The 12,925-nt window shown below is 45.9% G+C and overlaps 1 protein-coding gene across 2 annotated transcripts in view; it reads left to right on the top strand.

Annotated features, from left to right (window-relative positions):
- SNX9 (sorting nexin 9) overlaps positions 1-12,925 on the top strand; it is a 104,959-nt gene that overhangs the window by 60,886 nt on the left and 31,148 nt on the right. For both annotated transcript variants that reach the window (XM_046005522.1, XM_046005521.1), the window contains exons 5-7: positions 6,889-7,054; positions 8,993-9,143; positions 11,782-11,866. In XM_046005522.1, coding sequence (XP_045861478.1) covers positions 6,889-7,054; positions 8,993-9,143; positions 11,782-11,866 — 402 coding nt within the window. The remainder of the gene's footprint in view (positions 1-6,888; positions 7,055-8,992; positions 9,144-11,781; positions 11,867-12,925) is intronic.

Genomic DNA, 12,925 nt, shown 5'->3' with positions numbered 1-12,925 from the left:
ACCCCCTGAAAGCCCATTCAAAGTGTGTGCTCTGTCTCATCGGTATCTGGAAGCTTTCTTTTTTTTTTTTTTAAAGATTTTATTTATTTATTTGACACAGAGAGAGAGATCATAAGTAGGCAGAGAGAGAGGGGGAAGCAGGCTCCCCACTGAGCAGAGAGCCCGAAGCGGGACTCAATCCCAGGACCCTGAGGTCATGACCTGAGCCGAAGGCAGAGGCTTAACCCACTGAGCCACCCAGGTGCCCCTGGAAGCTTTCTTGGCTCTGTAAATTGCTACTTCTGTTATCCATGTCATTACTGGGTCAGCTTTGATTGATCGGTTTTTCTCTTGCTATAGCTCATTTTTCTACTTCCCTTCATGCCTGGTGATTTTTTTTTATTAGAAGCCAGACCTTGTGATTTTTACCTTGTTATGTGCTGGCATTTTTGTATTCCCATAAATGTTTTGGGGTCTTGTTCTGGCGTGCAGTTACTTAGAAACAGTGTAATCCTTTGACGTTATTTTTAAGTGTTTTCAAATAGGACCAGACTGACGTTTAGTCTTGGGGTATTTTTGCTTCTCTGCTGAAGCAAAACCCTTCTTAGCGTGTGTGTACCTGACGCCCTGTGACTCAGGAGGTTTTCTGTTCTGGCCGGTGAGCACCACGCTGTGCGAGAGATGGATACTTGTCCTTTCACACGCTTCAGTCACTAGTACAAGCCCAAGACCTGGGGCCCCGCCTCTGCGGGTCTGCGGGGGGCTCTCTGTGCAGCTCTCTCCTCTTTGGCTCTCTGCCCTGGGCTCCCCCATCCTGTCTCCTCAATTCAGAGGGACCGCTGGTCTTTGTGTGGATTTCTCATCCCTGATTGATGGCCTGAAAAGTCTCTCTAGGCAGGATCAGTCCTTTATTGTCTGATGTCCAATGACTGGGAAATGGTTTCATGTGTTTTGGCTGTTCTTTTTCTGATAGTTTTAGTTTTAAGTGGAAAACTGGATCATCTTGATAGCCTACTTTGTATATTAGTTGATTTCCAAAGTCCAGTTAATCTACATCTAGAGAATGGAAATAATACCACCAACTTAACAGGAGAGTTGTACCTGAAAAGTACATTCTCGTGACATCACGTGAGCGTTCTATTAGTGACTTCTGTACTGGAGAGCTGCGGAGCTGGGGCTCAGAGCCTGGGAACTGGGCCCCACAGCTGTCCTGGCCAACCATGCTGGTATGGCCATCGATTAGCTTCATGGGAGTGTGTCCGTTTACCTGCTGTCACAAGGATGCCGTGTACCGAGCCAGTGAGAGCCTCCGGAGCACCCACCAGAGACTTTTGCTCCTGCGGGCATGGCCTGGCCGGCTGTTCCTACCCACCTCTGGGCCTGCCGGGCTTCACTGCGACACCGTGCCGCCTCCGTGCCAGCCAGGTGGCTTGGCTCATCTCGTGTGCCCCGTGGCTCTGAAAACACTCTCAGCATCTTAACATTTTGGAAAGCTTGGCTTTGTGTTTCCTCTGGAGTTTCTTCTTTGGCTGTGTGACTTGCATGATTTTGTTCACCCCTTCTGTGCTGCCTGGGGTTATTTTTGGCGCTTCAGGATACTGCGATGTGACGGCAGCGCTCTCCGGAACGTGCACGGACTCTCACCTGCTCCCCCACAGCTGGGCCTTGGCTTTTGCACGGAAGGCTTGTGAATGAACAGCATGCTAGAATTTTCTGGTGGCCTTAGCCCTGTCACGAATTTGCTGTTTCTAGTTAAAAGCTTTGGTATGCTCTTTTTTTCCTCCACTCACTGAGCACCTTTTTGTTTTAAGGTGGATATTTTGGCTCAGATTGGTTGTATTGAAAGTCTCAGCCAGTCACCACCTTCTTCATCTTCTCCTTCTCCTACCATAAATAAGGTAAAATTCAAACCGGAATGCAAGAGGAAATAAACATTTCAAACCCCTCAGAGTAACCCTTTTCCCCAAGCGAGGTGATTGTTTCAGGTGAAGTATCTTACCAAAGGCCTTCCTGGGGCGCAGAGACATAGGGGTGGAACAGGTAGGGATTGGAAGGGCAGCTGGGATTCGCACCTAGGGGAGCTTGTCACCGAGGCTCGGTGGACGATCTGTTCCAGGGACAGTGAGCGCTAATGAGGGGGTCTTAATCACGTCGTTCACAGAGTCAGGAGCTGTTTGGTACCATAAAGGGCAGGCAGGGAAGAGGATGGAGACCTTGCAGAAGGAGAGAGGAAGGAAAGCTGGAAGAAAGAGAAGAGGCCGCTCTGGGTTTGAAGCCCTGGCTCAGAAGCAGAATGGGTTGTCTGGCCAAATGCCTGTGGTTGGGGCACAAGGGTTATTGGGATCGAGGGAAAAGGAATCAGAGGCCATAGCGTCATTAAGCCCGGTCCCCTTTGCAGGTTGTTACAGGAGGGGTTGGGCTTCAAAGGCTCTGGCATCTAGCACCCAGAAAATGTTTGTGCCAAGCGCCCCAAGAAGGGGTACTGGGAATCGAAAACAGAGATGTCGGAGACCACTGCGTGGCAAGGTGGGTTCAGAGGAGGGAGACAGACTGTGTGAGCTGGCTGTGGGTTGTTGGTCTTAGAGGGGGAGGGGCCCTGGGAGTCAGTAGAGGCCATCTGAGAGTGAGAGAGAGCGATCGAGAGAAAAGTCGGTGATCAAAGCTGGAGAGCTGTCCAGTGGGCCAGGCTTTGAAATGCTTATCAGCAGAAGTCACCTTGAAACAAGATAGAGGGACTGTCCCAGGGAAAACAAAGAGAAGGAAGCAAATAATTACTAGATCTGCCTACAAGGATTTCATAACCTAGGTAGGAGCTGAGATCATACAGATGACCAGGTAATACCAGTTAACTATAAGCAATTTATAAACAAAGTTGTTTTATTTATTTTTACCCTAATTAATTTTTTTAATAACTTTCATTGATTTATTTTTAAATTTAAGTATAATTCACATAAGTGTTATTTTAGTTCCAGATATAATGATTCAGCAATTCTGCACATTTCTTTCTGTCTGTCTTGATCAGGCTCTTAATCCCTTCACACAGCTCACTGGTCCCCTCCCCCACCTCCCCTCTGGCAGCCACCAGTTTGTTCTTTGTAGTTAAGAGTCTTTTTCTGTTTGTCTCTTTTTCCCTTTGTTCATTGTTTGGTTTTTTTCTTAAATTCTGTGTATGTGTGACATCCTCTGGTGTTTGTCTTTCTCTGACTTATTTCAGTTACTATTATGCTATGGTCCATCCGTGTTGTTCAGATGGCAAAAATCACTTTTTATGGCTGAGTAATATTCCCCCGTGTGGGTGTTCTTTATCCCTTCATCTGTGCACGGACACATGGGGTATGGTAAATAATGCCACAGTAAACATAGGGGTGCATATATCTCTTCAAATCAGCATTTTCGTTTAAATACAGTAGTTTTCAAAGGAACCATCTTTTATTTGTTTGTTTTAAGGATACTTCCTCTGAATAGTTCACATCTGATTGTTTCTTTGGTGTTGACGAAAACCTTTTCTCTGCTAACATTATAGTCTTCATGTCATAGCAATGCTGAGCGTCACTCCTGTGCTGCGTTATAACCCTCTGTTCCCTCTCCGTTTCCCTCATGTAACTCCCACCAGCCTTTCCGAATCAAAGGCAGGCTGCCTGCTTTCGAACTCTAGCCTGAGGTTTCCCGGCTGGAAAGAGGTAGAAGCAGGGTGTCAGACTGGCCGCCTGACCAGAGCTCGGGCCTTGATGGAACCACTAGACAAATGAATGTCTATACTCACTGTCCTCTGGTTGTCCCAAATTTCTGTACTTTTTGAAGTTCTTATTCTGAAAACGTCACAGCTTAGAGTTTGGAGGGTACAGAGTATATACTGGTGAAAAGGGATTCTTTTAAGTGGAGTGTGCTTGTCAGGCCCTTGGCACGACCGCCTCCATCTGCAGAACCCACAAGAGCTCCTTGTGTGTATCACCATGCGGCATATTCGAGAAAATCACGGGCATCTGGGCGAAATGTCCTTCTGTTGGTATGCGACTTAGAGCCAATCACTAGTAACTTCACTCCTTCTTGAAGATAGATGTTTGAGTGAATCGTATTTCACATGTAAAACATACACGCTGTTTTTTATGGTTCTGGTATGTGGCAGGCAGTTATCCCCACATCTGTCAGTGAAGAATAAAAAAAAAAAAGCCAACACAATAGTATTCTAGAGCATTAGGTATTTTAGACAGTTTGGGTAACTTTCTTGCAGATTCACCTTTTTCTTTCTTTTTTTTTTAAACTAACACTGGTTTTTTGTTTTTTGGGTTTTTTTAATGTGAGAAAGAAGACTCAAGGGGAAAAGTTGCTATTCCATGTTCTTAGAAAAACAGATTCAATGCTGAAATTTTTTTTAAGACACTATTTGTTTTCCCTGATTTTATCTGTAAGTTTAAGGTGGTACAAGTAAAAATCAACACATTTTTCAGAATTTGACATTCTAATGCAAAAGTTTAGATTGTTTGACTTTTTTAAATTTTTGAAAAATTTTTAAAAGATTTAATTTATTAGTAGAGAAGGAGTTACAAGCAGAGGGAGTGGCAGGGAGAGGGAGAAGCAGCCTCCCACTGAGCAGACAGACCAACAGGGGGCTCAGTCCATGAGCCTGAGATCACAACCCGAGCCTAAGGGAGACACTTAACCAACTGAGCCACCCAGGTGCCCCTAGGCGGTTTTACTTTTAAAACATTAAGCTGATGCTAAAGGTCATGTGTAAAAATAAACTGATAAAAGATTTATACTAAAGTACTGATGCTACTCTATCTAATGGGCTTGCAAGTCACTTGGTACTTGTACAAATGGATTCCTAGGAGACAAGAAAGAGCCCAGAAATAGGCCCAAGGACAGCCTACGAGTAAGGTGACATTTCAGTTCCGTGGGGGAAAGACAGATTTTTCAGTAAATGGTGTTAGGCCAACAGACTGATGACAGGAAAAAATTAAATCAGATTCCCACATTATTTCCTCCACCAAAGTAAATTCCAGGCAAATCAAAGGTTTACAATTTTAAAATCAAGGAAATCCAAAAGAAAACAAAAAACAAACTATAGTTACCTCAAGTGAACGGGGCCGGGGGAGAAGTGGGCTGCAGGTTCTCTTACCGTAATAGTCCTTGAAATTGGGCACCATATATTGTCTTTTGCAAGATTTTATTTGTGCTGTTAATAATTGAACGGTAAAATTACTTAAAGGAATAATGGGCACAAATATTCTAATTTTTTAATTTTTTAAATTTAAATTTAATTTAATTTAAAACTTTTTTAATTTTTAATTTAATCAATTCATTAATTTAATTAATGAATTTTGGAGCATGGCAGCCCCTTTTATACATGGCAGAACCCGTTGGCAAGTCCGGGGGAGCGTAGGAACGGAACTGTCAAATGGGGCTGTACAGTCTCTTTGGAAAGCAGTTTGACAAACTCTGTCTGCTGAAAAAGCCCATCCTCATTAGCACCCCAATTTCTCTCTGGGGATTTCAGTGATCGTGTTGGACACGTGGGGAAGGATGTACAAGGAGGCACACTGCGGTGGTATTTACGGTAGCGAAACGCAGCAGCGCGACCCGTGCTGGAGCATCAGCATGTGCGGGGGAAGCCGTGGGAGCTAAAGGCCGTGGAACAGGCCATGTCAGCCGGACGTGCTGGTGAACCACAGAGAACGTGTCGGGCCACCAAGTGAGAAAAACGAATACAAGGGCAGAGCACAAATGTTTAAAAACAAAAAGGGCCCCTGCTTGTGGGACGTTCGATGCAGTATCTGAGTTCGTTGGTGGCAGTTGTCAGGAGATGAATGACTGGCAGCCTGAGCGGCAGGCGTATTTTTTAAAGGGCGTACCCTTTTATTCTGCTGGCGTTTGGGGGTTTTTTGTTGTTGTTGTTTTTTTTTACTGGGAAGGTGGGACTTTTCCATAGAAAAATTAAAGCCTAGCCAAAATACAGTGGATTTACTCTAAAGCAGTTCAGCTGAATAAAACAGATCCTTCTCAGCGTGTGGAATGGCAGAAACATGACTGAAGTGCAGACAAGACACACACCCCGTGTGATGCCGTGTACGTCAGTTCGAAGAACCCAATGCAGTTGTTCATGACCGTGGACTGTGACATGGATGGACGGCCACAGCCGCAGGAATGGCTGCGGTTCAGAAGAGTAGTTACTGGGGGAGGGAAGAAGAAAGAGGGAGTTGGGCGGCCCCGGTGTCGTGTCCTAGTTCCGTTGTTACTGGTTGTCAGGTTCCCAGGAAGCAGGGCAGAAGGTTAACATAAAAAAATCAGGTTGAGGGGCACCTGGGTGGCTCAGTGGGTTAAGCCGCTGCCTTCGGCTTGGGTCATGATCTCAGGGTCCTGGAATCAAGTCCCACCTCGGGCTCTCTGCTCAGCAGGGAGCCTGCTTCCCTCTCTCTCTCTCTCTCTCTCTCTCTCTGCCTGCCTCTCTGCCTACTTGTGATCTCTGTCTAATAAATAAATAAATAAAATCTTTTTAAAAAAAAGTCAGGTTGATGCTGCTCTTTCTGCTTTCCTTAACTGTTTATTTAAATGTAAAATTTATTATCTAAATTTAAAATTGTTCTGGGTCGACTGGGTGGTTCAGTCATTAAGCGTCTGGTTCAGCTCAGGTCATGATCCCTGGGTCCTGGGATTGAATCCTGAGTCAGGCTCCCTGCTCAGCGGGAGGCCTGCCTCTCTCTCTCCCACTCCCCCTGCTTGTGTTCCCTCTCTTGCTGACTCTCTCCCTGTCAAATACATAAAAGCTTTTAAGAATATATTTTTTTAATTGTTTTAAACTTAACATCTATTTTTTCATCAGTGTTATGTGATTTCTTCTGAATTAAGTAATGATTTTGAGACAGAACAATTACTGTTTCTCTCTTTTTTTTTTTTAACCCCTGACAACAGGTCAGCAGTGGCAATGACCCCTGGTCAGCCTGGAGTGCTTCCAAATCTGGAAACTGGGACAGCACGGATGGCTGGGGGGCCAAGCCAGAGGGGGCTGCGGCCCAAAGAAACACCTCCAATAACTGGGACACTGCCTTTGGTCACCCCCAGGCCTACCAAGGACCAGGTGAGAAAGAGGGTTCTGCTGGTGATCAGGCCCACCCTGAACTCGGTTCAGGGTGGAAGTGACTGGGGAGGGCATCCAAGTTAAAAATAGAATTTAATCAGGGGTGCCTGGGTGGCTCAGTCATTAAGCATCTGCCTTTGGCTCAGGTCATGATCCCGGGGTCCTGGGCTCAAGCCCCCCACATTGGACTCCCTGCTCAGCAGAGAGCCTGCTTCTCTCCCTCTGTCTGTCTTCCCTCCACTTGTTCTCTCTCTCTCTCTCTCAAATAATAAAGAAATAAAATCTTTTTAAAAAAATAAAAGATATTTTAAAAATAGAATTTAATCAGAGGAGTGTTCTCAGCTGCCCTTGTCATTAATAGCAAACCTAGATTTCTGGACCCAAATGTGGGTAGTCGTTAATTATAATCTGTAGTCCCAGCTCCATGATCTGTCGTGGAGTCGCAAACGCTTGTGGGGGCCAGGTTCACAAGGCAGGAGAGCAGAGCAGCCTATGGCTGCGGGAGAGCAGGGGCAGCCCCCCTGTTACCAGCGGAATGATGCCAGTGCAGGAGACCCAGCCCGTGGTCCTGGACCTCCACAGTGTGGGAGACTGGCCATCTCTGTTTTTATGTCCTCTTCCCACTCTATAATCTTAGCAGCTGACACACATTTGTTTTAACACCTTGGGCCCAAAAAATGTGACTACAGGTTGAGTGTGATTTATCACCTGCTGGTTTATGATCTCTGACTTAATGGTTTTACCTTTCCCTGAACTACCTTTTTAATGGAAATACAGAGGCAAAAAAGGAATTTGTAGGTGGGAAAACAATTCGGGGATTAAGAAAAAGGATGTTTATGCCTGTTCTGAAATTAAAGGAAAAGGTTTTTTCATGACCGGTGTCTGAGCACATCACACGGAGAATCGACCGTGCCAGTGGCAGGGGCGCAGGCTCCCACTCACAGCCAAGAGCCACGGGCCAGTGGAAGGCCTGCGAGCCAACTGCCGGCCCCTAGTTCTGTACCAGCTCGGCCCCGCCCTTCCAGTACATTCTGTTCTTTATCATTTTCATTTCGGCGTCTGTCTCTTGGCTTCTCTTGGTGGCCCCCCTAAGGCAGAGATCCCGGGGCATTTTTCTACCTAATAGTAAAAGGACACGTGAGGCCATCAGGGTGGGAGACAGAGGCGCAGGCAGCAGGAAGAGGGGGAGGGGGAAGCTGGCAGCAGCGTGTGCACCGACAGGGACCAGCGTTCGAATAGGAGGATGCAGGTCTGTCCATGCCCCCTTGTCTCATTTCTTCTCTTCCCCTTCTTCCGCCCTCCCCTTGTTCTTCCCTCGCCTGTATTAACCTTGGTGTTAAAGAATTCCTGGGAGGCCTGGGTGGCTCAGTGGGTTAAGTATCTGCCTTTGGCTCAGGTCATGATCCTGGCTTCCTGGGATCGAGTCCCGCATCCGGCTCCTTGCTCAGCGGGGAGCTTGCTTTCCCCTCTGCCTGGCGCTCCCCCTGCTTGTACTCACGTGCTCTAGTAAATAAATTAAATTAAAAGAATTGCCCATCAAAGATGTATTATCCACCCTCCATCCTTCCTCTCCAATACTCATGATATTCATGGGTATTTGATCTGCTTATTTACAGCTTTATAGTGAGAGCTGTCTGTGCGCCGGCCTCGGCTTGTGTATCCTCCTGGGAGCCGCCTCTAGCCTGCGCTTCCCTGGCCTTGGTTACCCTGACAGACTCGTTATCTAACGTGTCTTCTGCATGGAAAGGCAGACTCCCTGGCTGCGGCCCAGCACTGACTGGAGAGCCAGCGCGCCACATCTGCGTTCTAAGCCTGTGCTCTACCTTCTCTCCTTCTTGCTTTCATTGGCTGATGCAGTCAGTAGTCCTATCAGAAAATGAGGTGGTTCCGTTTTTCTTTTGTTTTTCTTCACCGGTGATCTTCTGTGCCCACCTCCAGCCACCGGTGACGATGACGAATGGGACGAAGACTGGGACGACCCCAAGTCTGCCGCTCCCTACTTCAAGGACTCAGAGTCAGCAGAAGCAGGGGGTGCTCAGCGGGGCAACAGCCGAGCCGGCTCCTCCTCCATGAAGCTGCCACTCAACAAGTAGGTTTGGGGGGCGGAGGGGGGTGCCGAGGCGGCTCAGTCGGTTAGGCGTCTGGCTCTGGCTCAGGTCATGATCTCAGGGTCCTGGGATCGAGTCTCACCCATTTCCCATCTGCCCCTGCTCGTGTGCTCTTCCTCGCTCACTCTCTCAAGTAAATAAATAAAATCTTAAAAAGTAAAATAAGATAAAAAATACAGGGTGTCGGGGAACATGAACACGCAGAAACAGACGGGAGATCCAAGGAGGCTTTCCTCTTTTCAGGGATCTGTGAAGTTTGGGGTGTCATTTGATCATTTCTGTTTGGCTCTTTGCTCTAGAAGCTGACTGAAAGATTTTTTTTTTTCATTTGAAAGTGAAATATTTGTTGTTTAATGATCTGCCAAACACTGCTTTTACCTTTGCCAACTCCCTGGCACATTGAGGTCTCATTACTGACATCAGAGAAAAGCTTAAAAAAAAAAAAAAAGTAATAACAACAACTCTCCTTTCAATGTCTTCCTGTTGGTTGCTTACTTATTGTGGGCCAGGTGTCGTGCAGGGTGGCTTCTGTGTGCCGTCATGTGACCCTCATACCCCTCTGTGGTCCTCTGTGTTCACTGTGGGAAGAACCGAAGCCCAGAGAGGTTAAGTAAGTGTCAAGCCTTGCACAGGGGGGCAGTGATCTAGTCAGGATCCCAGTCCATCCCTCGGTGTCTCAGCTACTGTGCCTGGTATGTTGTGAGACTCTGTTTTCACTTAGATTTCTCTGCGATTTAAAACAAGAAGAGTTGGGGCAGAACCTGGAGGCCCAGTGCCTGACAGGGTCGCGTGTGGGAAGGGGTGAGTGTGGACAGAGGACCGTGGGATTCTCCGGGGGACAGTCCCGCATGAGTCTGTAGTTCACACAGTGTGGCTCGGAGGAGACACGCTGTATGACTTCCCTAGAAATTCTCAAATTCCCTTCTTACAGCAGCGCGCTTAATAGAGTTTTTCTAAAATCACTACCACTATTTGCCCGTGTTCCGAATCCATGATTCAAAGCAGGAAGGACCATTAATCTGTGTTGTAAACACAGAGCGGTTGTAAACAGGAGGTTTGCTGTGTACCTCGCTATCAAGGTCTGGGTGTAGATCTACACACGGAAGTTTGAGTCCCACCAGTTCCGCTCAGTACGTTTACGTAGCGTCAAGTGATTAGATGAGCTGCCTTCTAGCTACACGTTCTTCTTCCTCTGTATCCACTTCCTTCCATTAGGTATTTTCATGCTCAGTTGCATGCATAATAAAATTAGTCATTCATACTGACTCTATCCTGTTTCTTACAGTGGAAGGTGAAGTTCTCAGTGTGGTCTGCAGTGATGTAAATTAGCGTAAATGCAAGTGCATTGAAACCCATTTTACTGTAAAGTGTCTCTCAGCCCCATTTTGAAAACGAGGAAGCATGGACTCTGCATCGTGTGGGTGGCCGCGCCTTCCCGGCTGGTTAGGGAGGCTCTGGCTCATGCTCCGACTCCTGCCCCTGCTCTCCCTTGCCTCCCCATGCCCTACACTCTCCTGCTATCCTCTGCTGTATCATCTTGGGGAAGTGAGTGACCCGTTTGAGCCTCAGTTTCTGCATCTCTGAAAGAAAGGGGCTGGCTTTAATGTAAAACTCTATCTAATCGAAAATTTCAGTTCAGGGTCAAACCAAATAAGAGGAATCCTAAATTGACCCAGAACCTCTTGAGGCATCCCACTCTCTCTCTCTCCCTCTCTCTCTCTGGTGCTGAGAGCTGTTTAAAATCCTATAGTTCGTTCTTTATTATTATTATTATTATTATTATTTGGTTAGACTAATATACAAATAACTCACTTGTAGCAGTCATAAACATTTTTTTTAAGTATTAACATTTTTTAGCAGTCGATCCATTTCATGTGACAGCCGTAGTCCAGTCATGGAGCATAACGCTTACACTAGAGGAGATTAGAAATTGAAGTGTACTCGAGCATTATAAGAATCCGTCTTGATAATACTGAAGGAATTAATAAATTGCACTGCAGCTCAGTAAGTATTAAATGAGTTAGCCCTAGAGGTTTGCTGCGATCCCTAAGAATACGGAAGGAAGCATGGAATGGGACCTCTGCACTCAGAAGCTTGCGGTCTAGTTGGGGAATTGTCACTCTGTGTAATCCCCACATTTTCCCATCAGTGTTTCCTAGCAGAAGTATAGGTTCTTTAGTAAAACTGTTCCAGGTTAGTCCATCAAGCATTTCGTGTATTCCCATAACTCCTCTAGGTCCCGGAAATACAGATACTTTCTCTAAGGTGCTTCCAGTGTGCTGGGTGCTTTTCCTCCCGTGCCCCGGGGACAGTTTTCTAGGCCACCCTTCACTCTTTGTAGGGCGACAGAGTGTTTCCGATCCAGTTTAGCAACGGAACATCCATAAACATCACACTTTCTGGAGTCATACTGTCCTCTTACCAGATAAAGCTTAATTAAATGACTAATTGGCCATCGAACAATCTGATTACATTCGGTTTTGTTTACCAGTTTCCTAGTCCCGGTGCATGTGAGAGGCAGAACAAGGTCAAAACTGTTGCATTAAGTAAAGGTGGGCGAGAGTCGTAGAATTCTCTAAGGAAAGACGGAGGCTCACGGGCATTTGTCTTCATGACCAGATTTCCTGGATTTGCGAAACCTGGAATGGAACAGTATTTGTTGGCCAAGCAGCTAGCAAAACCCAAAGAGAAAATTCCCATCATTGTAAGTTTGTTCATTTTTGTTCGCTTGCTTCGTTTCTAATTAAGCTCTTTTATACTACCTTAAAGCCGAGGGGGTTATTAGTCTTCTGGAGGGTTTTGGTAACACATTTGATGGTACGTATTCGTGTTGTCAGAGTACTAAAGATAATTAGCATCAAGGATGCCTGTCATTATATGTAGATATTTTTACATTTCTATCTCTAGGACTATTAGTAATTGAACCAACCACATCTGTAGTACATATTCTTTTCATAATTTTTCTCCTCTAAAGCACCTTGATGTTATCTTTTCCATGCTGTCTTCCTACCGACTCTGTGTATTTAGTAAACCCAATTCAAATATTTAGGTTTCTGTCCTGGCACAGTATGTTTATATTATCCAAATAAGATGCCCTTCCCACTGCGCTGGTAATAATTAGTCTTTCCTCCCGTAAACCAGCTGTCAGTCACAGGAAGGAGCGAGCAGATAAAGGCTAGGAGTTACACCGCAAAGCATCTCTCTCTTAGAATAACTTGATTATTACATACCATGACACAAGCTCTCTGGGTTCACCCAAATGTTGACTGCTGATAGATTTTTCTTTCTAAGCATTATCTAGTGCTGTATTTCCAGATGAATTCTGGAGAAGAGAACTCTGGCTGTCTTTGGACCCTAGCGACTTACCCTGTAACTATAGGGTGGGGGCGGGGCTGAGTGTAATCACCACCGGCCCAAACGAGGAGGAGGAAACATCTGGTCTTACTCTATAACCTCTAGGTCCTGGGAAATTTGATAAAATGCAAAAGTCACACTGGATTTTTTTTTTTATTATTACCTGTTCCTACATCTTTGAAAAGGTGGGAATTTGTTTTTAAACTAGCCCTTCATCACATATAACTAGACAACTGGACTAGAGAGGGGGAAGTTGTGTCCCGTCCTGCACTGCCGTGGAGGAGAGGGAAACAGAGCTCTCTTCGCCGTGGCCTGAGATGTCCACGTGGAGAGCTAGCAAGTGTGTCTCTAAATACAACATTATCAGGAAGAGAGAGCATTCATAGAATTTCTCAAAGAGCAAGAATGA

This window comes from Meles meles, chromosome 5 (assembly GCF_922984935.1).
Source record: "Meles meles chromosome 5, mMelMel3.1 paternal haplotype, whole genome shotgun sequence".
Taxonomy (NCBI): Eukaryota; Metazoa; Chordata; class Mammalia; order Carnivora; family Mustelidae; genus Meles; species Meles meles.
The sequence above is the reverse complement of the archived record's forward strand: the minus strand, read 5'-3'. Positions and strand labels throughout refer to the sequence as shown.